The 27,320-nt window shown below is 35.8% G+C and overlaps 1 protein-coding gene across 5 annotated transcripts in view; it reads left to right on the top strand.

Annotated features, from left to right (window-relative positions):
* Bltp1 (bridge-like lipid transfer protein family member 1) overlaps window positions 1-27,320 on the top strand; it is a 181,836-nt gene that overhangs the window by 145,134 nt on the left and 9,382 nt on the right. For 4 of the 5 annotated variants that reach the window (XM_057757383.1, XM_057757384.1, XM_057757386.1 and 1 more), the window contains 18 exons: window positions 788-878; window positions 4,092-4,345; window positions 6,755-6,970; window positions 8,598-8,778; window positions 9,283-9,481; window positions 11,354-11,515; window positions 11,953-12,092; window positions 13,291-13,492; window positions 14,914-15,114; window positions 15,945-16,124; window positions 16,881-17,018; window positions 17,701-17,958; window positions 18,718-18,868; window positions 19,396-19,553; window positions 19,675-19,867; window positions 20,084-20,301; window positions 23,559-23,810; window positions 26,612-26,815. In XM_057757383.1, coding sequence (XP_057613366.1) covers window positions 788-878; window positions 4,092-4,345; window positions 6,755-6,970; window positions 8,598-8,778; window positions 9,283-9,481; window positions 11,354-11,515; window positions 11,953-12,092; window positions 13,291-13,492; window positions 14,914-15,114; window positions 15,945-16,124; window positions 16,881-17,018; window positions 17,701-17,958; window positions 18,718-18,868; window positions 19,396-19,553; window positions 19,675-19,867; window positions 20,084-20,301; window positions 23,559-23,810; window positions 26,612-26,815 — 3,398 coding nt within the window. The remainder of the gene's footprint in view (window positions 1-787; window positions 879-4,091; window positions 4,346-6,754; window positions 6,971-8,597; window positions 8,779-9,282; window positions 9,482-11,353; window positions 11,516-11,952; window positions 12,093-13,290; window positions 13,493-14,913; window positions 15,115-15,944; window positions 16,125-16,880; window positions 17,019-17,700; window positions 17,959-18,717; window positions 18,869-19,395; window positions 19,554-19,674; window positions 19,868-20,083; window positions 20,302-23,558; window positions 23,811-26,611; window positions 26,816-27,320) is intronic. The other variant, XM_057757385.1, reaches the window with a different exon arrangement.

Genomic DNA, 27,320 nt, shown 5'->3' with positions numbered 1-27,320 from the left:
TTTTTACTGTGTTCCAGCTGTATAATAATAATTTTTAAAAATCACCTTTATTAGTAATTACCATCATACATCATTAGTTTGAGGAAAGCTCCACTATGTTTAATCTGCAATGCAGTAACAAAATTTTAGTAAAGCAAACTTATCTAGATATGATTTATGTATAAGCTTATAAATAATCCAAAGAAAATAAAATTTACATACTGGTAGTTGCTTTCTGAATAGTCAATTTTGGAAGGATGATTGTGCACATTAAAAACTCGTTTAGTATTAAGTCAGCACTGTAAAAATAAGATGTAGAAATTTCTAAGGTGGGTTGTAGCTGAGTTGGTAGAGTGCTTGTCAAGCATATATGAAGCCCTGGGTTCAGTTCCTAGTATCAGATAAATTGAGTGGTTCATGCCTGTAATGGTAGCTCTTCAGACAGGCAAGGGGATCAAAAGTTCAAGAGCATTTTCTCTCAGCTACACAGTGGTTTCGAGGCTAGCCTGGGACATAGGAGACCCTATCTCCAAAAAATAAAAATAAAAAGCATAAATCCTTTTTATATGGTTTAGTTTTAGACAATGTAAAGTTAATTGAAAGAAACATCGAGGCTTTTTCACTTGTTGAAGGCTAATGTATGGGATTCCAAAAATTAAATCATCTGATAAGGTCAATATTTAGACATAGAATGTTAATGTCATTAATAAGACTTCTATAAAGTCATGAGTTTTTAAATGAGACTATTGGTGTTTTATATTTGTGTTATATATTTATGCTTATTTTATAACTATTTTATTTCTTATAGTTCTCGAATAGGAGAAACTGATGAGCTTCCAGAAATCCGTGTGGATGCGGCATCTCCTGGACCCAGAGTAACTTTTAACATCCAGGATACAGTAAGAGAGACAGTACTTGTTAGAAATTTATGTTGCTTAGTAGTTTAAAAAATGAAATGAAATTTAAGAATAAATTTAAAAATATGAATTGTTGCCTATGGTGAAAGTGAAAGTTGTCATAGGTGAAGTATCTGCACCACCAGCAAGCAGACGCTGCCTACAACAGCTACACTGCAGATGACCAAGTGTGTGTAGAGTAAAAATCCCATAGCTGCTTGCTTTTACATGGAGTTGTTTTGTTGAGCAGTTTTCTTAGGGAGGATCTACGTTAAATAATTTGTGTCTTTTATACCGTTATTAATGTGAAATACATACTCATTTATGTATTAAGTTCATAATTTATAAATAGTAGACACTAGAAGAAATGCCAACTTCAGAGCTATACACTATAGCACTTCAAAATTCATGTGAAAATGTTTATTTGGAGAATATTTGTTTATATTGTCTTTATTTTTCATGAGTTTTCTTTTCTTTTCTTATTATTTTAATTAAGTTGAAAAATACAGTGTGGGGAAGTTCACCACAGCCCAGCTCTCCAGGGGAAGGGTACTTTCAGGTACTTATGAAAACAACATAAAATTTTACTTTAAAATTAATTAATGCCCTGAATTTCTTTTAAAATGTCTTTTCAAGCTAAGCTGAAGCTTCAGAAATACTTCATGTAAAGAGTTAAGATTGTTGGAATTCTTTTTGTTATGTTTATTTCGTAATACCCCATTTTGGTTTTACATTTACTTGTAGTTTAATTTTACCTGACCTTCAAATTAATAAACTTTAATCAGATTATTATATCAACTGAACCAGGTTTTAAGCTCTAAAGCCGAAGTTTACTAAATCATTTACTATCAATTTGTTAATCCTGAAATCAATCTTTTTTCCTTGCATTTAACTGCAAAGTGAGTCATTTTAAAATCAGCAATCTTTGTTAAGTGCTTCAAATTCAAGTCAAATCTAACTCCAAATAGCAAATTGATCATTGACTATCAATTCTTTTAAGTCACTGTGATGCACTAGTATTTATTAAATGTTATATTCAGAGCCGAGTGTGACAACACATGCTTGTAATTTCAGCTCCTTGACAAAACAGGAAGTGCAAACCCAGCATGAATGACTTACTTTTGTTTCAGTTTTTGAGGCAGGGTTTCATCTAGCCTACACTGACTTTAAGCTCACTGTGTCACTGAAGATGGCCTTTGCTTCCAAATGCTCAGAATACAGTCATGTGTTGTTGCTTCTGTTCTCAGCCTGGGCAATTTAGTCTTTAAACAAAAACAGGACAAGAGATATCATTCACTAGTAGAATAGTTGCCATCATGCATAAAACCCTGATTTTGATCCCTAGAACCAAAATATTAAAAAAATGAAAAGAATCATTTAAAAAATTGTCACTGTATTCAAAACAGTGTGAAAATGTGCTACATAATACTTAACATTTTAAGTCAATTTTTTTCTGAATGTGTCATTAAACTAATCACTAATGTTATATACATCATACAACACACACATTATCTCATGTACAACACCAGACATTTAATCTGCCTAGAATTTTTCTTTCAAATTTCAGTTTTACAAAAGAAAATTGGCAATCACTCCAAATATGTTTCCTTGTCTTTATTTTTTCAGACTTGAGTCTCAACATGCATCCCATAATTATACTGTATTTGATCTCAAAGCAATTAGAATGTAATACAAGGTCTGAGCACATGGCTTAGCAGTTAAGAGCACTTGCTGCTCTTTTAAAAGACCTGGGTTCAGTTCCAAGCACCCACATGGCGTCTTACAACCACCTATAACCCCAGTTCCAGAAAATCTGATGTCCTCTTCTGACCTCTTTATTCTTTGTGCACATGTGGTACACATCCATTTGCTTAGATACATACATATACCCATAAAAGAAAATACTTTTCACACTGTTTTGTTTCGTTTTGTTTGTTTTTTCAAGATAGGGTTTCTTATGTATTCCTGGTTATCCTGAAGCTTGCCTTATAGACCAGGCTGGCCTTAAACTCACAGATTCGCCTGCCTCTGGCTCCCACGTGCTGCGATTAAAGGTGTGTGCCCCCACCATTCTGCTTAATATTTTTTTTTAAAAAAAATGAATGATATATAAGTTTGACAAAAACTTTACAATGGCACACGTGTGCTGCCACCCACCCTACCCCACCTCCAGCACACACAATTAAATGTAAAAATAACTGAAGGTAATTTATGTCCTATTTTTAAATAATAATAATATACCCCATTTATATATAAAAAAATCTTAAATTAGATAACATGAGATTAGATATTAGATAATTGATTATGAAGGTATGATTTTATATAAAATAAATATCAAGCAAATAGGTAATTCCCTAGAGAAATTTATCAACTTAAAAAATTGAAAGATGTCCTAAAATTATCTATTTATTTACTCAATAACACCTTTATATTTTAAGTGAAGAACACCTGATTTCTATAAATGTTTAATGTTTTGATTTTACTATGAATCTTATAGTAGCATCTACTTTTTAATAATAAATTACATTACTTTGCTAGTTGCACTTTATTGGGGCTAATCAGGTTTAGATGGCACTAGAGCAGCATTAGCTGGGAAACTGAAATCAGCTCAGAGCAAGTTTTGCTGGCGTTTTGGACACTTTAAAACTGTGGCCTCCAGTAAAATCCCAAACTAGAGGTACAGTATTTAAACAAGTTATTTACTTAAAATACAGCATTGCTAGGTTTGAGTAGTTGATACATGTTTTATTATTCAGATGTTTACATATCTTCCATCAATTCATGAAGGTTTCATTTTAGAGATTTGTCCATAGCAACTTCTCTAGGAGATAGATATACACACTCATAGTCACTGTGCTCATCATGGACTCTTCTTCCATTCTGATTTATGGTCGATTTGTTTTCTTTCCTCATAATCTGCTTCTGCTCAGTGTGAACTGATTAAAGTGTGATCTTTTATGTTCCTTTAAAGTAAAATGACGCTGTGACTTTCAGGTGTCAGTGATGACTCTGTAGTTGTCCTTTCTCCTTCTCTGGTGTGCCTGCCATTTCATATATGTCCCTGAGCCTGACCTTCCTTTCAGTTCACAATGAGGAAATTCAACTCAGAGAGTCTAAATGTTTATACTTAGATCTTTCATATTTTTAGTTTTTCTCTTTTTAATTGAGAGAGAATTTGAAAAAAATCTGATTTGTATTTACCATTTTCATAATCAGTTTCCAGAGGAGACAGAACTGGATCTTTTGTCAGTAACTATTGAAGGTCCATCGCATTACTCATCAAACAGTGAAGGATCATGCTCGGTGTTCAGCTCTCCCAAAACCACAGGAAGCTTTTCACCAAATGTCCCTTTCCAATCCGAAGATGGCCGACGGGATGACAGTCTGTCTTCTACCAGTGAAGACTCTGAAAAGGATGAAAAAGATGAAGACCGTGAGAGGGAACGATTCTATATTTATAGGAAGCCCTCGTGAGTAGCCTTTTATTTTAAGATCTTTAGGTGGTATCAGAATCCAGACATAAACTTAAGGCATTTTATCTAGCCTAATATTTAATGAGCCAAGCATGATGTCACATGCCTGTAATCCCAGCAGTGGAATCAGGAGGTAAGATCCTCCTAAACTACATACCAAGCCCTACTCCAACCTGGGCTGTATTTGACTTTGTCTCAAAAATATAAAGTCTTAACAACAACAAATTTAAAAAGTATTAATTTTTTGAGTAATTCTAAAATTCATATCCATAATTTTCTAATGTTACTTAACTTTATATGGTATTATTTTCTTCAAAATTTAAATGGATTTATTTAAATTATTTCTCCATGATAATACCTGTCAGTAAAATGGAGATAGAGATATGGTTATAGGTTTAATAAATAAAAAAGCAATATTCCTTCTGGGTTTAATAAAAATGAAAAGAAACATATAGTTGAGAAAAATAATAAATAGTAAAGGGAAATATGTAGCAGTGGATAAGGATTTCCAGTCATTCTTGAAAGAAATGAGATGAGATAGTGTCGATGAAATCAAAGGCATATATGTGTGAAGTCTTACTGGGATGTGCCCTCGTGAGGAGCTAGAAGGGCCTTTAAAATCTGCCCACCTCTAAAGCCTTCTTGGAAGTGTCTATTTAAACTGTAAGCTTTTTTTTTCTTTCTCTTTTTTGTTTTTTTTAAACTTGTGATATTATTATTATTAATAATAATAATAATTACTAGCTTTGTGGGAACCTAGTCTGTTTGGATCCTCACCTTCCTAGACCTGGACGGAGTGGGGAGGACCTTGGACTTCCCACAGGACAGGGAACCCAGACTGCTCTTTTTTGGTTTTAGGGACAGGGTTGGTGTGGAATAATATTTTAACTGGGCAAATATGTGTTGCATTTGTTTATGCTGCAGAATACTACTTTTAACTGTGTAAAGGTGTGTAACTTTTGTTTATGCTGCATTTGTTTTGTTTAATTATGTAATAATGTGTTGTATTTGTTTCACCTTTCTTACCTAAGGCACCTGATTGGTCTAATACAGAGCTGAATGGCCAATAGCCAGGCAGGAAAAAGGATAGGTGGGACTGGCAGGCAGAGAGAATAAATGGGAGGAGAAATCTATGGAAGAGAGTAAGGAGTGAGAAAAAGAGAAGGAACGAATGAGGGACACACCCTGGGCAAGAAGCCAGGCCGATGCTAGCCAGCCAGCCATAGAGAAGCAGTGCAAGTAAGATGTACAGAAGTAAGAAAGGTAATAAGCCCTGAGGCAAAAGCTAGATAAAGAGAAACAGGTTATTTTAACTTAAAAGACCTAGCCAGAAATGTGCCTTAGCTGGGCTGAGCTTTCAGAACTAAAGAAAATCCTCTGTGTCATTTGAGAGCTGGTTGATGACCCAAAAGAAAAAGGTTTCTCTGTTTGTCAGCCCTGGCTGTCCTGGAACTCACTCACACAAGACCAGGCTGGCCTTGAACTCCACCTGCCTCTGCCTCCCAAGTGCTGGGATTAGTCTGGCTATAAGTTCTTTTTATAATTGGGTTTTGGGCTTTTTCTTTTTTTCTGTTTATCTCTATGAGTTTCTTATGTATTTTAGAAATTAACTCTTGTCTTAGTTCATATGCTGCATTTTACTCTGCTGATTATTTCCTTTGCTCTGGAGACCCAGAACTTATTTGGTTTGATACAGTTTTTTCTGTTTTTTCCTTTTATTTTCTTGTGCTTTTAAAATTGTGGTATCTATGAAATCATTGTCAAGATCAGTGTCATAGAAATTTTTCCTTTGTTTCCTCCAAGGAGTTTTACCATAATAGGTCTTATATTTAAGTCTTTAATCTAGTTAGAGGGTTTTGGGGGTTGTTTTGTTTTACTTTTTCTTCTTAGGGATAAGTTCCTGCTGTGTAGTCAGTCTGGCAGCCTTCTGAGTGCTGTGCTAACAGCTTAAATGAATTTGTGGAGCAACATCAGGATCAGTGTCATCACCCTTGTGTGTGGTGTTCAGCTCCATCACATGTCAAAGACCTTTGCATTTTTCTTCTCTTCCTTTCCCTATTCTTCTGTCTTTAAATAAAAACAGGAAGCCAGCATTTAGATTTTGCAATTTGTGGAAATGAGACCTCTTCCAGAGTATAGTTCGTACACTGGTGTTCACACTCATTAATGGTTGTGTTTGTGCCTGTGTCTTCATCTCCTAGCATCTACTAGCAGATAATGGTCAGTTCATAATTGCGACTCCATTAAACCTGGAAAAAAGCTTGTTAGGATTAACTAGTTCAATAATTTCTATTATTTTATAAAATAATAAAATTTCTTTGCATACTATTACTCACATTACATTGGAAAATAGCTCATTAGGAAGACTTCAGTTTGCTATAAGGAACAATTCCTTGTTTTCTGCAGACATACCTCTCGGAAGAAAGCCACAGGCTTTGCTGCTGTTCACCAACTTCTTACTGAACGCTGGCCTACAACACCAGTCAACCGAAGTCTTAGTGGCACAGCTACTGAGAGAAATATTGACTTTGAACTTGATATACGGGTAGAAATTGACAGTGGGAAATGTGTCCTCCACCCGACCACTCTTTTGCAGGAGCATGATGATATAAGTTTAAGAAGGTAAGAGACTAGCTGGAAAAGCTACATGGAATTCATTAGTTAGAAACACTGTTCCTATACCATGAATTATCACAGGCTTTTCCCTATCCAAAACTGCACATTTAATTTAAAAGAAACTGGTCATAGTTATAGTGGTCCTTTGTATAACATACAATTCTTTAGAACAAATACATATCTTCTGGCAATTAAAAGTGACTATTTGATTTAGAAATTGGTAAATTTTTTAATTAAAATAGATCTTTAGACTGAGGAATTTAACTCAGTGGTAGAGTATACCTATTGTCTGAGTACAGGATTTAATTCCCAATAGCACTTACCGCACACATACACACATATATAATTAAAGAATTCTTTGGAAGTCTTTCAACAAGCCTGAATTTTTTTCTTGTCTTTGTATTGAATACATTTTTGTTTTAAAGAATAATTAATGCAGGACTCTTGATTAGGAATTTTGATATGTTTACAAACAAATAAGAAAAGACTGAAATAGGGCCTCACTAAATAGAAATATTCAGAATATAACTGCAAGATTACCACTTGTTTTTATCATTAACTAAATAATGATATAAACAGATTTAGCATTAGATTGTGGTTTTTTTGGCTGTGTGTATGTTCATGTGTGGATGTATGTATGTGCTTTTGTGTGTGGAGGTCGGAAGCAGACGGAGGTATCGATCCTCAGATACTTTCCCCTCTGTGTTTTAAGCAGGGTCTTTAACCTACCTGGCAACAGCTCACCAAGTAGGCTACACTGACTGCGCAGAGAGCCCAAAGGATCTTCCTATCTGTAACTACACAGTACTGGGATTATGACTGTGTGTCACCATTATTTTTTTCTGGGCTATGAGGCTTAAACTCAGGTCCTCATGGTTGCTGTTGGAAATGCTTTCCTGGCTGAGCCATTTCATCAGCTTTTTCCTTGAATTTTCTTCTTTCCTGGTCAAATAATTAGTTATGGAAATAAGGTAATAGTTACTAGAAAGTGAGAAGGTAGAAATGTAGGCATGGAAGAATGCTAACAGCTGCTGAAATCGGCAATAAAGATTCTCCACTTCATTCCCTTTATTTTTTATATGTCTGAGATAAAAGATTTTAACAGTCTATCAAATGAAATTTTTACAAAATAAGAGAATAAAAAACACTTTAGACAATTACGGTATCTTATAAATATAGTAATGGTGGTTAAAGAACAACTGGTAGGCTGTTTTAATTGAACCATAAAAGACTGCTAGTGTTTAGCTGCATTTGGTTCATCCTGTTATGTTTAAGTGATACAGTTGTGAACTTAGCAAAGAATAAAGGCAACTGTATATGGCTGTGCACACAGCATTTGGAAGGTGGAGGCAGGGGAATGCCTAGTCTTACCATGACCCTGTCACAAACCATACATACGTACATACATACATACATACATTCATACATATAGCTAGCATCAAAACATAAAACATTATTATCACTTCTCTAAAACATTAACTAATCTAACTAAAAGTTCTAATCTTTCCTTTTTCAAATTTTTTAATTACTACATTTCATTTACTATATAAATATAAGTTTGTTTTGAAACAAAAGAAAAGAAAGTTTTTTTAAAAACATAATACCCTATTCCTTTTTTTTTTTTTAACTGTAGGAGTTATGATCGAAGTTCTAGGAGTTTAGATCAAGATTCTCCTTCAAAAAAGAAAAAATTTCAAACTAATTATGCTTCTACCACTCATTTAATGACGGGCAAGAAAGTGCCATCCTCTCTACAGACCAAGCCCAGTGACTTAGAAACAACAGTGTTTTATATTCCTGGAGTGGACGTAAAGGTAAAAACCTGATTGTCTGGAATAAGAGACTAGACCATTAGTAGCAGTGTTTATTTTCTATAATATATTTGTCTTTTGCTTGTTTTATTAAAAAAAAACTTTCTGGCTTACCTAATGTAGACATAGTCTGAATATGAGAGTATTTAAATTGTGGCTTACCATTTTGCTCATACATCTTTTCCTATGAAAGTTTGGCAGAAAGAAGTGATACTGATATTAATAGTAGGCTTTCCTACTGTAATTTCATTAAATAATAATGTTTTTAATTTCAAAAATTATTGACTTTTAGACTTTAAGCTCAACAGAACTTTAAACTTGATCTAGATTGATCTCTTTAATTTAAATAATGAAAAAGGCAAGAAGTTTCCAGAACCTGAAAGCTAACTCACAAAGCTGGAGCTAAGACTTCAGGCTCTTGAACCAATGTTTCTTTGATCTACATCTTCTGTATTTCACGCTGTTTCCTCATCTACCAAATTTTTATTTTGAATTTTTTTAATACAGTTGCATTACAATTCTAAGACATTAAAGACCGAATCACCTAATGCCTCCAGAGGATCTTCCTTGCCTAGAACACTCTCCAAAGAGTCCAAGTTGTATGGTATGAAAGATAACGCAGCATCTCCTTCTCCTCCTTTACCTTGCACTGTCCAGAGCAAGACTAACACCTTACTTCCTCCCCAACCCCCACCTATTCCCTCAGGTATTTGAGACTGCACTGTCATGCTTTTCTTAATTTTTAGTTCTTTTACTTGCTCTGTTTAGACTTTTTAATTCTTTTGTTTAAGAAAGGACATAGACTTGTCAGTAATAGCTATATAAAATCCATCTGTGGAAACATCTGTATAAAATAACTACTTTAGACTCTTTCTTGAATTTTTATTATATGAGAATAAGCTTAATAAATAAACCACACTTTTAGAACAATGTATATTTACCAAAGGGGTAGTTCATATGGTTTAAGTTTGAGAGCTATGGTCAGCTAGGGATCAGATTTACACATATATGAGTATACTGCAATACTTGCAATTATTAATTATCTGTTGTAACACAGTGAATTACCGAAAACATATAAACTTAATCACAGTGCCTTATTGATTAAAAAAAAAAAAAAGAGGAATTTGCCTTGATAAATCTCAACTTAAAAGAGTCTTTGATGGCCTTGAAGTCAAGATGCTGACTAGGAGACCCGAATACTTGAGTAAACTAGGAAGATTTTCCATCCTGTCCTAGTCATCTGACTGACTGACTGACTGACTGACTGACTGACTGACTGACTGACTGGGACATCACATGTGGGCATCTCAACTGGGATGGGAGTATTTTTTATGACATTGCAGTTCACAACCTTTGAGTGGAATGATTAAAAGAAGAGCTGACTGAACCTGAAATTCTTAATAGCTTTAAATATCACAGAGTACTATATTTAGTTTCTTACTGGTTGTGCAGACCATTGAGGATGGGAACTAGAGCTTGAAAGCCAGCAAGGATCCTTGGCAGCCATCTTGGAAATGGCTATCATAGCACATCAATGATACTTTACGCATACATATATACACATACATATATATGTATACATATATATACACATACATATACACATGTGTATGTGTAAAGTATATATGGTATAATTTCTAACATAGGGAAAAATCATTAAAAAAGTTTCAATTTGAGAATTTCACATGATATATCAACCCTTTAAAATACTCAGTAAAGAATCATGATGGTAATGCCTAGTGCTAACCACTTTTCAATTGACAAAGCATAGCTAAATCCATTTACAATGAGGCACATACTGGAATTCCATTTTATAAAATGGAGAAAGTTAGGGCTTACAGATTTGGGGCATTTTTCGATAGTTATACAGCTCATGTTTAAATTGGGCATTAAAGACAAAGTTACCTAAGACTTTGTTAGATATTTTTATGCATTTTATGAAGCAGAAATACTAGATTTTGTAGAATGAGACATGGCATCCAATGTATAGAAGTATTCTCAGTGTGTATATACTAAGCATAAAAAATCCAAAACCTGTGATAGTTCACCTCCACTTTCCACTAAATCATATTAGTCAAGCTTTGATATCTTTTTTTTTTTTTTTTTGGTTTTTCGAGACAGGGTTTCTCTGTGGTTTTGGAGCCTGTCCTGGAACTAGCTCTTGTAGACCAGGCTGGTCTCGAACTCACAGAGATCCGCCTGCCTCTGCCTCCCAAGTGCTGGGATTAAAGGCATGCGCCACCACCGCCCGGCCTTAAGCTTTGATATCTTTTTAAGTGAACAGATGGACTAACATCAGCCAAAAACTTCGCAAAAGTATAAAATTGAAAATTTGGAACATAATGTATAGCCTGGCATAACTAAGAATAAACATAGTATTATAAATCATTAATGATACTTGTAGACTAACAATGTATCATTTCTATCAGCTTATTTTTGTTTTCTTATGTAGTCTTAGGTAAAGTACTTCACTTAATTAAGCTGTCATACAATTCTAATTTCTCATTAACTTGCCATGTTTTGTTGGGACATTTAACTGAATTTCATTCAATGTACATCATATTTATTGACTTTCTAGCTAAAGGAAAAGGCAGTGGAGGAGTAAAAACAGCCAAGCTCTATGCCTGGGTAGCACTTCAGTCATTACCAGAAGAAATGGTTATTAGCCCTTGTCTATTGGACTTTCTGGAGAAGGCTCTGGAAACTATCCCAATTACACCAATTGAAAGGAATTATACAGGTAAGTATTCTCATATACGTTCTGATTTTAGATATTATTAGAATTTCTCAGTGCTATTAAACGTTGTTATATATTCCATTATAAAACAAGTTACAGAACTGGAGAAGAGCCAGAGCGGTCGTCTCACTCTCCTTTGCAAGTGAAGAAGCAAGCTTTTTGATTTCAAGGGCACTGCTAAATAGTGACAACATTAATGATTAATGTGTTTCTTGCACTGAACTTTCTTTGTAGGCAAGTCGTAGGTGCGGTTTTCTGTGTATTGTTTGTGATGTGGAAGAATTTAATTTGGGAGATGAAATTGAGATTTGAGTAGGCAAGAATATGTAAACGGACAGACTTAAAAGCAACTTTCTGATGTTGATATTAGTTAGAGATAGGGATCTTCTAATGGTTTGCCCTTGATATGTTATAAAACTTGAAACTAAATATTTTAACAGCAGTCAGCTCACAAGATGAAGATATGGGGCACTTTGAAATCCCAGATCCTATGGAAGAATCAACAACATCCCTAGTGTCATCTTCAACGTCTGCTTACTCTTCCTTCCCTGTAGATGTTGTGGTTTATGTTCGAGTTCAGGTGATGTGTATTATTTCTTCATAAAGACAATATTGTATTTGAAATTTCTACAGTATTTCCCTTCAAATTTTTTCTGAGTCATAGCTTTACAAATGTTTGATACAATGACTACAATGGCTTAGAAGTTTGATAATTGCTGAGAAGTATATTTAAAACTGTATATATGTATTTACTATTCAGAGCAGTTTCATAGATTAAGAGTTTTCCACTTCTTAATCTCAATCTTCTATTAAATAAAATTAAGTTTTAAACCTTTTGAAAGCATTTTATTTCTTTATTAGTGTTGTATTCTTAGCTCTCACCATTATGTTTCTTTCTGGGCAGATTTGCAATGTAATTAAGGCACAATAATGCCTTTTATGGAGTTTGTGGAACTGTTATGTAGTTTTAAAATATTTTACTCTTTAATGCAACCTTATCAATACACCTTTAGGAATACATATCATCCTTTGATTTTATCTACTTGTTAAAGAGGATTAGAAAGATGCTTGTATCGACTCTTTAAGTTCAGTTTACCATTCAGTTAAATTTTTAAAATCAGTCATCTGTTGCAGGGATTTTCTACAGTAACTGTTTGCCAAAAGATCTCTAGTCTGATACTCTGGAGTTTTGTTAATTCTGATGAAATATGCTAAGTACTTGAAGGTGTGTAAAAACCTTTGTTACTAACACAACAGTGTTTTCTAATTTTTAAAATTAAAAATTAAATTACTTTAATTTTAAAGATTACTTCCTTTAAAAGATTGGATTATTAGCAAAAATACTATGGGCATAAATATGTTTAAGATGCTGAATTATCCAAATGTCAGTGAATCTTCTTAGTTTGTTTTAGACAAGATCTCATCTCAGTAGCCCAGGCTGGCATGTACTAGGTTGACCTTGAACTTGCAGTAATCCTCCTTCCCCAGAGCCCCAAGAGCCAGGCATTAGAATAAACCTGTATGTCTAGAATGTTTAGCTTCATAAAGATTGTACTATTTTGTTAATGCATTTTGGCTTATGTGACATCCTTCTGTTTTTTGTAAGTTGTGACATTAGATTAAATTGCTTTTAAATGTCAGATGATTAAACATAATACATTTGTTGTATATGAATGTTTAAATGGAAATTACATATAGCTTTTAGAATCCAATATGAAATTGTTTTGACTATGCAGTTCCTAGAAATCTTTTTTTTTCTCTTGCTTTCTATTCTTTAGCCTTCACAGATCAAATTTAGTTGTTTGCCAGTATCAAGAGTAGAATGCATGCTGAAGCTGCCATCCCTGGACTTGGTTTTTTCTTCAAACCGAGGAGAACTGGATACTTTGGGGACTACGTACCCTGCAGAGATCTTGTCCCCTGGTGGTAATGCTCCTCAGAGTGGGACAAAGACTTCTGCCAGCAAAGCTGGAATACCAGGTATAGAAACATTAAGTTACCTGATACAAATCCAAGTATTATTTTTACATAAATTTTAACAGTTATTCATCTATATTCTATATAGATTTAGGAAAGTATACTATTAGAGAATTGTGACATTTGAAGGAAAAAAATACCAAAGTTCTAGGTATATTTCATGTGTTAATAGAATATGAGTCCCCTTTAATATATATTTTTTTTAGCTCAATGTGATTAGATAGCATTATAGTTTGAGCTTGAGTGCTACTAAAAGCACTGTTACAAGAATACTATTCACACATCCATGTGCATTTGAATGTTTTGTGTTGTGTTGGATTTCACATTTTAGGAACAATGGGTTTGCAAGTGAAAGTAAAAGATACGTTTTTATAAACATAGCACTTATTTTTTTTTTTTTCTGTTTCTTTTCGGGTTTTGTTTTTTTTTGTTTTTTTTTTTTTTTTGGTTTTTCAAGACAGGGTTTCTTTGTGTAACAGCCCTGACTGTCCTGGAACTTGCTTTATAGACCAGGCTGGCCTCGAACTCACTGAGATCCACGTGCCTCGCCTCTGCCTCCCGAGTGCTGGGATTAAAGGCGTGCGCCACCACCTCCTGGCTAGCACTTGTATTTTTAAATGATAAATATTGCTGTCTACCTCGTTTGTTTCGTGAAAGGTTTTGTTGTAAAATACACTTGAGGATTTCTTGATGAGGTAACACTCCTTCCTCACTAAAAGTTCTGTGCTCAAAAGTCAAATAGAAATACAAATATAAATAATAACAATATTGATTAGTTTGAATGGAAATTGACAATAGAATTGAAATGTAATTAAAATGGTGATTCTTAATCAAGGGCAGCAGGCGCCTTACAGTTTTGGGATTTCACAACTGAAAGACTTTAACAGGAAACTTGTGAGGAAACAAGGAACACTGTGCGAACAACCTGCCAATCTGAAAACCTTTCTTTCTGAAAAGAATTGTTTGGTTTAAAATGCTAGAAGGGCCAACGTTGAACTTACTAAAGCAGAAGTGTGGGAATGAAATCCTAAACTCCAGTTTCAAAAGAAACATGAAAGCTGTTGAATTAAAAAATCAGCCTTCAGATTTGGAAACGAATCACTCAGGACCTGTTTTTTGTACAAATATTTTGAATTCAAAATTTTAGCCTCATGTTTGCCTTTTTTTTTCTTTCTTTTTTTTTTTTTTTTCTTTTTTTGGTTTTTCGAGACAGGGTTTCTCTGTAGCTTTGGAGCCTGTCCTGGAACTAGCTCTTGTAGACCAGGCTGGTCTCGAATTCACAGAGATCCGCCTGCCTCTGCCTCCCGAGTGCTGGGATTAAAGGTGTGCGCCACCACCGCCCGGCTCATGTTTGCCTTTTGAGAGCATGTTAGTGCTTATAGACTTGCTTGTGACTGATAATGTTGGATGTCTCCTATTTACAGGCTCATCAGGTTTAGGGAGCCCACTTGGCCGAAGTCGACACAGTAGCAGTCAGTCAGATCTCACTGGCTCCAGCAGCAGCTCATCTGGCCTGAGCTTCACTGCATGCATGTCTGACTTTTCCCTGTATGTGTTTCACCCCTATGGTGCAGGGAAGCAGAAGTCCACGGTTTCTGGTCTTACATCTGGATCAGGAGGACTAGGTAGATTTGCTTGTTTGTGTCTTTTGTTACTTTTTAAAATAGTTTTCTGTTCTTAGACCACATTGCCTTAAGTAATAGGTATGAACTGTTTTTCACCTCTCTCTCTCTCTCTCTCTCTCTCTCTCTCTCTCTCTCTCTCTCAGACAGGGTTTCTCTGTAGCTTTGGAGCCTGTCCTGGAACTATCTCTTATAGATCAGGTTGGCCTCAAATTCACAGAGATCCACCTGCCTCTGCCTCCCAAGTGCTGGGATTAAAGGTGTTTGCCACCACTGCCCTGCTGATAATACCTATTTTATAAGTAAAAATATGAAACGAAATTCAGATAAACTGATTTTTACAAGGATTTAAAACTTAAGAATGCTTGTTAAATGATATATATAGCATAATACCTAAAGATACAATTTTTATGTTACATTTTTAAGTATATTATCAAATTACTTTGCATAAAATTTTAGGCAATGAAAAGTAAAATTTTAAAGTATGTAGGTTATGCTTGGTAATTTTAAATGAGATCATTAAGCCAGCATTTAGTAAAATAAGGTCTACATTTTAAAGTTCAGGCTTTATTAGTGAATATTTCTTATGTTGTTGGAGTAAGCTTATTAAATTGCTACTCTTATATACAAGCTTCAATCTATCAAAACTGCTGTGAAGAATGCAAATGCTCATTAGGTTATTCTGTCTAAATTTTCCCTAATTTAACTGCATTTAATTGGTGACATGTTACAGTATACTGGATAATTTTCATTAACTAGTTGTCTGCATATACATACATCTCTTTGCTTATGCATACTTGTGGATATTTTTCTTACTTTGGTTTTTTTCTTAGGGAATGTAGATGAAGAACCTACTTCAGTCACTGGTCGAAAAGACTCATTAAGTATAAACCTTGAGTTTGTAAAAGTGAGCTTGTCTCGGATAAGACGCTCAGGAGGTGCCTCATTTTTTGAAAGTCAGTCTATAAGCAAGTCTGCAAGCAAAATGGACACCACATTAATCAATATATCTGGTATTCTATTTTGTAGTTCTTAATTAAAATATTATTATAAAGAATTAAACAATGGCCTTTGTTTTTAAGGTGGCTTTGAGCTTAGATGATTTGGAGGGGAAGGTTAAACCCTTAATTAACTTAGATAACTATAAACTAAAGTGAGAGTGGTTATAGACCTATCAGTGGGTCAGCTGACCACCAAGTCTGGAAGTAAGGCTCAGGCACTGTGCACTGGAAGTCATCGATAGGTCAGTCTAAAGAAGCCGTGGAAGAGGAACAGAGAGAAGAAAGGCAAAAGGGGAATGATGACAAACAGAAGCTCTGAAGTTGGCCATAAGGGAGTTTTTCATGTGAAAGTTTCTGCCCTGGAACAAAAAGGGAAATAGTACTCCCTTGCATACAGTTGTTTGGTTTGCAGTTCTCTTTGTGCAAGTTCATATCGTAGCTCATACAGTTGACTTATTTTCCATATTTGAGAGGAGCCCTATGTCAAACTGAAAGCTGCCATATAGTTAATGTCTAGAACGTCTCTCATAACTGTGGCAGAACCGTAACTTGCCATCTTCCCCAGGAAAAGGACACAAAGCTAATGATCTTACAATACACTGTTTCTGTAATTTGAAGAAAGAAATAAAATCATTGTTAAATACAATGTAGTCTAGATTTTATTAATTAGAACAGTAGGTATAATACCATGTCTGATAACTAATACGTAAAGTGTTAAAAGATCTGGGAGCCTTTTCTAAGCTCTAACAAACTTTATTTCTGCATCAGCTGTTTGTGATATAGGGTCCGCTTCATTTAAGTATGATATGCGCCGACTCAGTGAAATTTTGGCGTTTCCAAGAGCCTGGTACAGGAGAAGTATTGCAAGGCGCCTGTTCCTTGGAGACCAAACTGTAAATTTGCCAAGTAAGCTTGTTATCGTAATTAGGCTTCTTAGTTTGGGCTAAAGTAAACAAGATCCATGATTGATAATACAAATTTTGATTTATTTTGTAAACTTTACCATATAATTCATTCATTTGTTTGAAAGAATATCTATTGAGTCCCTTTAATGGTAAGCACTGGACATTCCAAACAAATAAATGCATTACCCTCTTCAAGATTACCTCCTAATTAACATTTTATTTTGTAATAATTTACTCTGTAATCCTTGTAAATTTGGAAGTGCAAGTATACATTTAACTATTACTAATCATAGTTGCGTATGGAAAAATGAAAATATTGGAGACTTACTACCATTTTGCCTCCATCTCTTTCTTGATCTTAGATGTTATGTTCCAATGAAGAGGTTATGGAAGTGAAGAGTACAATTGGTCTGAAACAGTAAAAAAATGTAATATGTCATGAGTGGGTCTATTTTCTTACCTGTAATAGGACCAAAATATTTGTTTTGACCTTCTCACTCAGTTTCTGTCAGAATTAAATAAATACTGGACTGTTCTTTCCAAATTATTTACTGCCATACAGTTGCAAAATATGGAAGTAGAAAATATATGCAATATACTGAGAAATGGTGTCTGGGTGAAAGGACTTTTATCACTTAATGCTCTTACGTGTGACTTTATTTTGTTTTCTACTGTTGTACCAGCATCTGGTCCAGGGACTCCTGATTCCATTGAAGGGGTTAGCCAGCACCTTTCTCCTGAGTCATCAAGGAAAGCATACTGCAGGACCTGGGATCAGCCAAGTCAGTCAGCCTCTTTCACTCATATGCCTCAGTCACCCAACGTGTTCAATGAGCACATGACCAATAGTACCATGTCACCAGGGTCAGCAGCACAGAACCTCAAGTCCCCAGCTTCCATAAGATCAAGGAGTGTGTCAGACTCTTCAGTTCCTCGAAGAGGTAACACTGCTTTTTGTTATCAGCGGCCTTTCCAGGTTCTTAAATTAAAGATCTTAATCACTGGGAAAAGAAAACAATAACAAAAAAACTCTAAGTACCAAATACTTCAGAGCACTGCCTGCAGGAGAGTTCTATGGATATCTGTTAGATTCACGGAGTTACAGGAAATGTGGAGTTGTCATATTGTCAATATACTCCCTAAGGACAGATGCTTTTACAAACATTCCAAAAATGCTGTGAATGTACCAAAAGAAGGTTTGCTATTGAAGAAATAAATCTTTATATTGATTCAGTTTGTTTATTTAGTGTTTTTTCCATCTCATGTGTGCTGGTGTTGTCTTGTGGTTATACCTGAATGTATCAAGATGATATGGTTCTTCGTACAACAGAGAATAAAATATAATGAGCAAAGTCAGTACTTGGTTTTCACACTGAGTTCATTAGATAAATGCCAGGTACTTAGCCAATGCCTGCAGTTTAGAATGGTCCCTGCCTTTGAGTCTTCTATTTGACCGAAACACTGTTTTCTCTTTTATAAAGAAAATCTTAGGTGATGAAATGTCTGTGCATTTATATTTCATGAACACCAAAATTCCCTCATCTCACCTGTTTTAGAAGCAATATGGCAACTGTTAAAACATTTGACTGGTGCAAGAAGCTCATGTTTACCTTTAGGATTATGGAAACTAGTAGGTTTTGCTTTGCAGTAAGCTTTGATTTGTGTGAATAAGTGCATATTTGATTTTTTTCTGTCTTTAGATTCAATTTCTAAAACATCAACACCTGTTAACAAATCAAACAAAGCAGCAAGCCAGCAAGGGACTCCATGGGAGACACTTGTTGTATTCGCTATCAACTTGAAACAACTAAACGTTCAAATGAATATGAGTAATGTCATGGGAAATACAACGTAAGCTATTTAGATACAAAGAAAATAGATTTAATAAAATTTTTAATTTTCTTATAATGTTTTAAAGCAATCCCAACCCTCTTAGATGCAGAGATCTTTGAGACAGTGAATATAGTGGGTAAAATGTTAACTTTTTATTTTCACTTAATTGTAAGGATACTGTAATACAAACACCATAAAACACATTCCCAAAGGAAAAAAAATAAGAAAATAGGATAATTTTCTAGCTAGAAAGCTTCGTTAGTTTATATTCAAACATCTATCATGTATTTCTTGTTTAAATTCTGTGTTAACTCATCTGGTGGGTGTATACCACTCATCCCAGCATTCAGGAGACTTAACTAAGAGGATGAACTGAGTTCCAGTCAAAACCAGTTCAAACAACACTGTGTGATCCAGACTCAGAAAAAGGAAGAAATAGTTCAGTGTCAAATTGGATCTTCTATTAAATAATCTGATTTAGCTACCTACTATTTTTAATTTATGACAAGCAGCCACTTATCTAACAACTTTTTCCTTTTTTTCAGTTGGACAACTAGTGGTTTGAAAAGCCAAGGCCGGCTTTCTGTAGGAAGTAACCGTGATCGAGAGATTAGCATGTCTGTCGGTCTGGGAAGGTCACAGTTAGATTCCAAAGGAGGAGTAGTTGGTGGGACCATCGATGTCAATGCTTTGGAGATGGTTGGTATGTTGAAATTTTACGCTAGTATATTCCCAAACATATTGGGGGAAAAAAGTTTTAAAAACTCAAATTTGCTAAGTTTTCCCATAAATTACAATGGAAAGTAATTACTGTTTTTATTTAGCTCATATTTCTGAACATCCAAATCAGCAACCCAGCCACAAAATACAGATTACCATGGGTTCTACTGAATCTCGGGTTGATTACATGGGCTCAAGTATCCTCATGGGTATCTTCAGCAATGCTGATCTTAAGCTTCAGGATGAGTGGAAAGTGAACTTATATAACACCCTGGATTCAAGCATGACTGATAAAAGGTATTTATTAGAATGGCCCCTTCTGGAAACTTTATGTGACTGCCCTTAACATTTTTTTACATTCAGGGATGGGAGAAATAGTTAATTTTTTTCTACAGACTGATTTTATATTATACAGTTAATACAAATGTAAACACTGGGCAGGGAGGATAATTATTCTTGTATTATTTATGTCTTCTGTGAAATTTATGATACAGATTCTGTTTCATACTCTAGTGAGATTTTTGTGCATGGAGACTTGAAGTGGGATATTTTCCAAGTAATGATATCAAGATCAACCACACCAGACTTGATAAAAATAGGAATGAAGCTCCAAGAATTTTTCACACAACAGTTTGACACCAGCAAACGAGCTCTGTCGACCTGGGGACCTGTACCTTATCTTCCACCCAAGACCATGACTAACAACCTGGAGAAAAATTCACAAGAACAATGTAAGAGTTAGAATTCAACATTGATATATTCCTTATCTTCTCTGATGTATATTATTAAGCAAAACATTTATATGCCATACTTACAAAGTATCCTGTGGGTTCTTCATTTACCCACTCAGCACTGACTATGGTCCTGATAATGGCATCTGCTGTCCCTTAGAAGGGTATAACTTTTTCCATTACAGCTCACCTGGAGCATACCTGCTATGTGACAGTGTTATATTCTGGTTTGTAGCATGGACTGAGGAGTCAGAATAACTGCATCTATCTATTAACTTTTGATACTAGGCAGATTATTATCTTTCACTTAGTAATTCATAAGTTAGCTTGTATTTATTAAGTGACAGCTGTATGCTTTGGTACTTCTCTAAACATAAGAGTTGAAGATAACGACCATTTCTACCTCATGAACCTTGCAATCAAATAGGAGAGAGAGACTATAATTAAATGCATAAATGATAGGATTGGTTATTTAAAAATAAAGCAAGGGGATAGTATAAAGAAGACTAAGGTGGAAGAATAGCTATTTTGGAAGAGATAATTGGGAAGCGACATCTTGGTAGAAACGAGTCACTGGTTGAAACAACTGAGATAAGATGTGGGGAAAAGTTCTGGGCAGAGGGTCATGGAGATGTGAGGCTCCTTTTGTTCTTCACAAAATTGACTTATTTGAGAATCACTGTTGGACCTAGTGGTACAGTTCTCTAATAACAACTACTTGATAAACTGAGACAGGAGCATCACAAGTTCAACGCCTGCCTGGGCTACAGAGCAAGTTCAATGCCATTTTGGACAACTTAATATAAGACCCTGTCTCAAAATGAAATGATCACAATGGTCTAGGGATGTGATTCCATGATAGGACCCTTGCCCAGCATGTTTTCAATGAGTAGGGCTTGGGGGAATTGAGGGGCATTAAAATAACTGGTGAAAGCAGTTATCAGTAAGAAAAAAATTAGACATTAATTTGGGTACAGGCCACAAATAAGGTTTTTAATAAGATGAGTAAGTATTGTAAAGTTTTTAAGAGATTTGGTATTGGGGTTGGAGAGATGGCTCACCGGTTAAGAACACTGGCTGCTTTTCCAGAGGTCCCTAGTTCAATTCTCATATCCACATGGTGGCTCACAACTATCTGTAATGAGATCTGGTGCCCTTTTCCGGCTGGAAGGCATACGTGCAGGCAGGACACTTATTTATAATAAATAAGTCTTTTAAAAAAGAGAGAGAGAGGTTTGGTATCATTTGAGTTACCTTGTCATAAAATATTCCTTTTTTAAAAATAAAATTTATTTTTTAAGCAATCTTTTCTCGTTTTACATACCTATCCCAGTTCCCACTACCTCCCCTCCTCCCACTCCCCTGACCTTCTCCCCACCCCAGGCCCCAACAACTCCTTAGAAAGGGTCAGACTTCCCAAGTGGCGTCAACAAAGTCTGACACATCACTTTGAAGCAGGACCTAAGCCCTCCCCCATATCAGTTCTCTCCTCCCCCCAACCCCATATCAATTCTGAGCAAGGTATCACTCCGAAAAGAATCGATTCCAGAATGCCAGTTCAAGCACTAGGAATAAATCCTGGTTCCACTGCCAAAACATCACCATGGTTACTGTGTAGAGAACAGACTATATAGGCAGTTAGGAATGGACACAGGACATTGTGAGAATCCAGGCTCGAGATGATGGTACCCTTAGCTAGGGTGACAGTGAGAAGTGGTGATAAATAGTAGGCAGGGCCTGGCGGTGGTGGCGCACGCCTTTAATCCCAGCACTTGGGAGGCAGAGGCAGGCGGATCTCTGTGAGTTCGAGGCCAGCCTGGTCTACAAGAGCTAGTTCCAGGACAGACTCCAAAGCTACAGAGAAACCCTGTCTCAAAAAACAAAAACAACAACAACAAAATAGTAGACAGTATGATGAAAACTCTTAATTAGCTTATTTATGGTTTTGGGTTTTTGATTTTTTTGAGACAGGGTCTCTACGTAGCCATAACTTACTTGGAACTAAGTATGTAGTCCAAGCTGACTTCAAACTCAAAGAAATTCACTTGCATCAGCTTCCCACATGCTGTGATTAAAGACATACACTACTGCGCCCAACCTAACTCCTTAATTAATTTTTTTATCATAGAAATAACGTGTGTACATTGAAAGCAAACTAGTAAATATAAACAAAAGTCATCACTGTGAAACAACTTCGAGCTTATTTATGGATTTTTCTACGTATTTGTGCACTTTTTTTAGCCAAAGTGTCACCTACCCTTTTCTACAGTTCAGCTTTCTATTTTGCCAGTTAGTTATCTCCTCTGGCTTCCAGGGCATATTCAAACTTCATGACTGACCCACAAGTATCAAGTAGTTTGTCCAGCCATGTTCAAAGCTTAAATCTATCTTTACTCTCTTTAGTCTGGCATATTTCCTTTTTTTAATGACTGCACTCATTAAACAGATTTGGCCAGTTGTCTGCAGGGCACCCTACTCTTTTCAGTGACTTCTTTGTGGTGTTATCATCTTATTTCTCTAGGCCTTTATATTCCCTAGAAACAGTATTGTTAGCAAGCATGTGAAAATTGCAGTGCTGTGCAAGGTATATGGTTTACTTTCTTTTGACAAGTCCTTGTCAAGAGAAATAGCACCAGGTTTAGAGATTTGCTTTAAAGAAAATATGCCAGTTAAACACAAAGCATGATTCTTGGTACTGCTGAGATAAGAATGGTAAACAGCCACAAAGGACATTACTGGCATGAGGGGGGAAAATATCTGAATTCTGTGAATAATTAGTACTTCTCAAATATTAATGTGCATCTATAACACCTGGAAATCTATATTTTGACAGTGCTAAGAAATGAACTCAGGACCTTGTACATGGCAAGCAGAGTCTTTGAAAAAGCAAATGTGATAGAGTAGATAGTGGGGCGCAAGAATGCTAAGTTTTAACAAGCTCCTAGAGTGCTGACGGCGCTGGTCCTCTGACCTCACTTTACTAGGAAGCACATAGGAGAGAAAAACAGAAAACCTCTCATTCCTGTTTTTACCTATGAAGAGCTGTTAGACCTGATTGACAATTGCTTTAATTGTTGTGTAGAAACTGTGTACAATGCCATACAAGCTCTTTGGGAATCAGCTAGCATTACAGACGGTGTATCATTTCCACTCATTTTCTGAGTCATTTTCAGCTGTAGAATGTACCTGCCTCTGCCTTTTCCCTGCTCAGGTTGCTTGAGATCATTTATGACAAATGTTTTTTGGCTCTTTTGTAGTGCTCGATGCTGCGCACCACCGACATTGGCCTGGGGTGTTGAAGGTGGTATCTGGATGCCATATATCCTTATTTCAGATTCCATTACCAGAAGATGGGATGCAGTTTGGAGGATCCATGAGCTTACATGGAAATCACATGACCCTGGCTTGTTTTCATGGCCCAAATTTCCGTTCAAAATCCTGGGCCCTTTTTCATTTAGAAGAACCAAATATTGCCTTTTGGACTGAAGCTCAGAAAATCTGGGAAGATGGTAAACTGACACATTTCCAGCTTTTATTCTTTGCTGTCATCTGGCTTGATCATAAATGACTTATGTAATTTTTCTTTCTTAGGTCTTTTGTGTATTAATTTTTGAGGGTGTGTGTGTATGTATGGTGTATGTGTGTTTTTATATGATGTCTTTGAATGAAGGCATGTTCATGGCACAGTGTGCTTGTGGAAGTAATAGGACAACCTAGGGTATCCTCACCCTCCACCCTGTTTGAGACTAGGCTAACTGACTCATGTGCTTTCAGGGATTCTGTAACCAACTCCCATCCCAGTATAGGAGCCCTTGAGAGTAGAGACACACTTTACTATATCCAGCTTTGCATACTTGAATAGCAAATGCTTTACATACTGAGCCGTCTCCCTGACTCCTTTGTGCTTTTGTTTGCTTACAATTATTTATTTTGAGAGAGACACATTTGTGCTATAGAACACATGTGAAAGTCAGAAACCAGCTTGAGGAGCTGTTCTTAGGGGTCTTGGGTTGTCAGGCTTGGTAGCAAGTGTCTTTATCCCCTGAACCATCTCCCCAGCCCCTTTTGAGTCTTTTTATTGGAGGTATCGTCTCTATTTGTAACAGATAAGGGACGAATTCATTGCTAGTGAAATTAGCATCTGTAAAGTCTGGACTTGTTAAAGAAATATCTGAACTTGCTGTCTTGTTCCATTACTTAAATTTAGTGCCTCTGTGACTGGTCTTAGCATGATGTGTAGAAATATTCCTTGTAAAAACATGCAGACAGTGGCAGTGTGAAGAGATTCTGTATAGACAAGACTGCATTATAAAACTTGAGGGCAACAATAATACCCTGGAAGGCCACACCTCCAGGGATATCTGGTCAGACAAATTGGTCACAGTGAGTTATTATTTATTTTTATTTTTTTATTGATTTTTATTGAGCTCTACATTTTTCTCTCCTACCCTCCCTATCTCTCCCCTCCCCTTCAACCCTCTCTCAAGGTCCCTATGCTCCCAATTTACTCAGGAGATCTTGTCTTTTTATACTTCTTAGGGTGCTCATTGTTGTCTAGGTTCTCTGGGATTGTGATTTGTGGGCTGGTTTTCTTTGCTTTATGTTTAAAAACCACCTATGAGTGAGTACATGTGATAATTGTCTTTCTGGGTCTGGGTTACCTCACTTAAAATGATGTTTTCTAGCTCCATCCATTTTCCTGCAATATTCAAGCTGTCTTTATTTTTTTCTGCTATGTATACTCCATTGTGTAAATGTACCACATTTTCCTTATCCATTCTTCGGTTGAAGGTCATTTAGGTTTTTCCAGGTTCTGGTTATGACAAACAAAGCTGCTATGAACGTAGTTGAGCACATGTCCTTGTGGCAGGATTGAGCATCCTTTGGATATATACCCAAAAGTGGTATTACTGGGTCTTCAGGAAGGTTGTTTCCTAATTTTCTGAGAAATCGCCACACTGACATCCAAAGGGGTTATACCAGCTTGCATTCCCACCAGCAAGGCAGAAGTGTTCCCTTTTCCCCACAACCTCTCCAGCATAAGTCGTCTTCAGTGTTTTTGATCTTGGCCATTCTTTCAGGTGTAAGATGGAATCTCAGAGTTGTTTTGATTTGCATTTCTCTGATGACTAAGGATGTTGAACATTTCCTTAAGTGTCTTTCAGCCATTTTAGATTCCTCTGTTGAGAGTTCTCTGTTTAGGTCTGCACTCCATTTTTTTTTAATTGGATTATTTATTCTTTTGATGACCAATTTCTTGAGTTCTTTGTCTGATGTGGGGTTAGTGAAGATCTTTTCCCATTCTCTAGGCTGTTGTTTTGTCTTGTTGACCATGTCTTTTGCTTTACAGAAGCTTTCAGGAGGTCCCATTTATTAATTGTTTCTCTCAGTGAAGTGGTCTCCTGTGCCAATGTGTTCAAGTGTACTTCCCACTTTCTCTTCTATGAGGTTCAGTGTGGCTGGCTTTATATTGAGGTCTTTGATCCATTTGGACTTGAGTTTTGGTGAAAGATAGGGGTCTATTTTCATTCTTCTACATGTTGATATCCAGTTATGCCAGCACCACTTTTTAAATATTCTTTCTTTTTTCCATTTGATATTTTTTGCTTCTTTGTCAAAAATCAGGTGTTCGAAGGTGTGTGGATTAATATTCGAGTCTTCGATTTGGTTCCACAATAGGTTTTTTAAATATTTATTTATTTATTATGTATACAATATTCTGTCTGTGTGTATGTCTGCAGGCCAGAAGAGGGCACCAGATCTCATTATAGATGATTGTGAGCCACCATGTGGTTGCTGGGAATTGAACTCAGGACCTTTGGAAGAGCAGGCAATGCTCTTAACCGCTGAGCCATCTCTGCAGCCCCACAATGGGTTTTTTAAAAAGAACACCAAAACATGTACAAAATTCTCATAAAGAACTAATAAAATTATTTTAAAAGAGCAATTCCTTTGAGCAGTTTCCTATTCAGTGTTTTCTTCTGTTTGCCTTTTGATATTGCCTTACTCTTTAGCCCGGGTTGTCCTGTAACTCGGGATCCTCCTGTCTCTGCTTCCTGAGAGCCAGTATTGCAGGTGTGTCCCATTGCCTGACCCACTCAGTGGTTCTTAACAAAATGGTTGATGTTCTTCATCTCACTGGGATAAATCCAGTTACCTAAAATAACTATTTGTGTACTTTCTCATTTATTCCCCTTCCTACCCTATCTGTGTACAGCTTAGTTAAATCTATTACTCTGAAGCCACAGTTGTTTTCTTAGTTATAAATATAGTTTATCACTTTTACAAACATATCTTTCTTGTGCTCTAGGCTCTAGTGATCATTCTACATATATTGTTCAAACACTGGATTTTCATCTGGGTCATAATACCATGGTTACCAAACCATGTGGTGCTCTGGAAAGTCCCATGGCAACAATAACCAAGATAACAAGGCGTCGCCACGAAAACCCACCTCATGGAGTAGCAAGTGTAAAAGAATGGTTCAACTATGTCACTGCCACAAGAAACGAAGGTTGGCTCTTAGCTTTTGTTGGGCTTCTTTTGTTTGTTTTTCTATTTTGAGCTCTGTCAGCTGTTTAGAATATAAGTAGAGGTCAAGTTTTCATGTCTTGATACAGCTTTCATTTTTTTTCTGTTGATACATAAAGTGATTTTTTAATACAAGAATCACCAGCCTGATGATACAACATTTTGTAGACTTAAGTTAGCTATAACTGAAACTATGCTAAATAAATTGGTTTTAAATGAATGAAATTAAATTTGTTATGTTTTATAGCATTTGAGAAATATCTTAGAAATTATTTGAAAAATGTTTTATAATTATTCTGTGCTTTTGATAACAATAATATATATATGCACATTTCTTTTTAAGAATATGAACATTTACAACTTCTTAAGTGAAGAGTTTAATGTATTACAGTGTCTTTAAAGCCACACTTCATTCAGCTTAGATAAATCTGTTACTTTACTCTGAGGTCACAATTATTTTCCTGGATTTAAATACAGTTTATCACATT

This window comes from Chionomys nivalis, chromosome 24, assembly GCF_950005125.1.
Source record: "Chionomys nivalis chromosome 24, mChiNiv1.1, whole genome shotgun sequence".
Taxonomy (NCBI): Eukaryota; Metazoa; Chordata; class Mammalia; order Rodentia; family Cricetidae; genus Chionomys; species Chionomys nivalis.
This window is presented reverse-complemented; position numbering and strand designations above follow the sequence as displayed.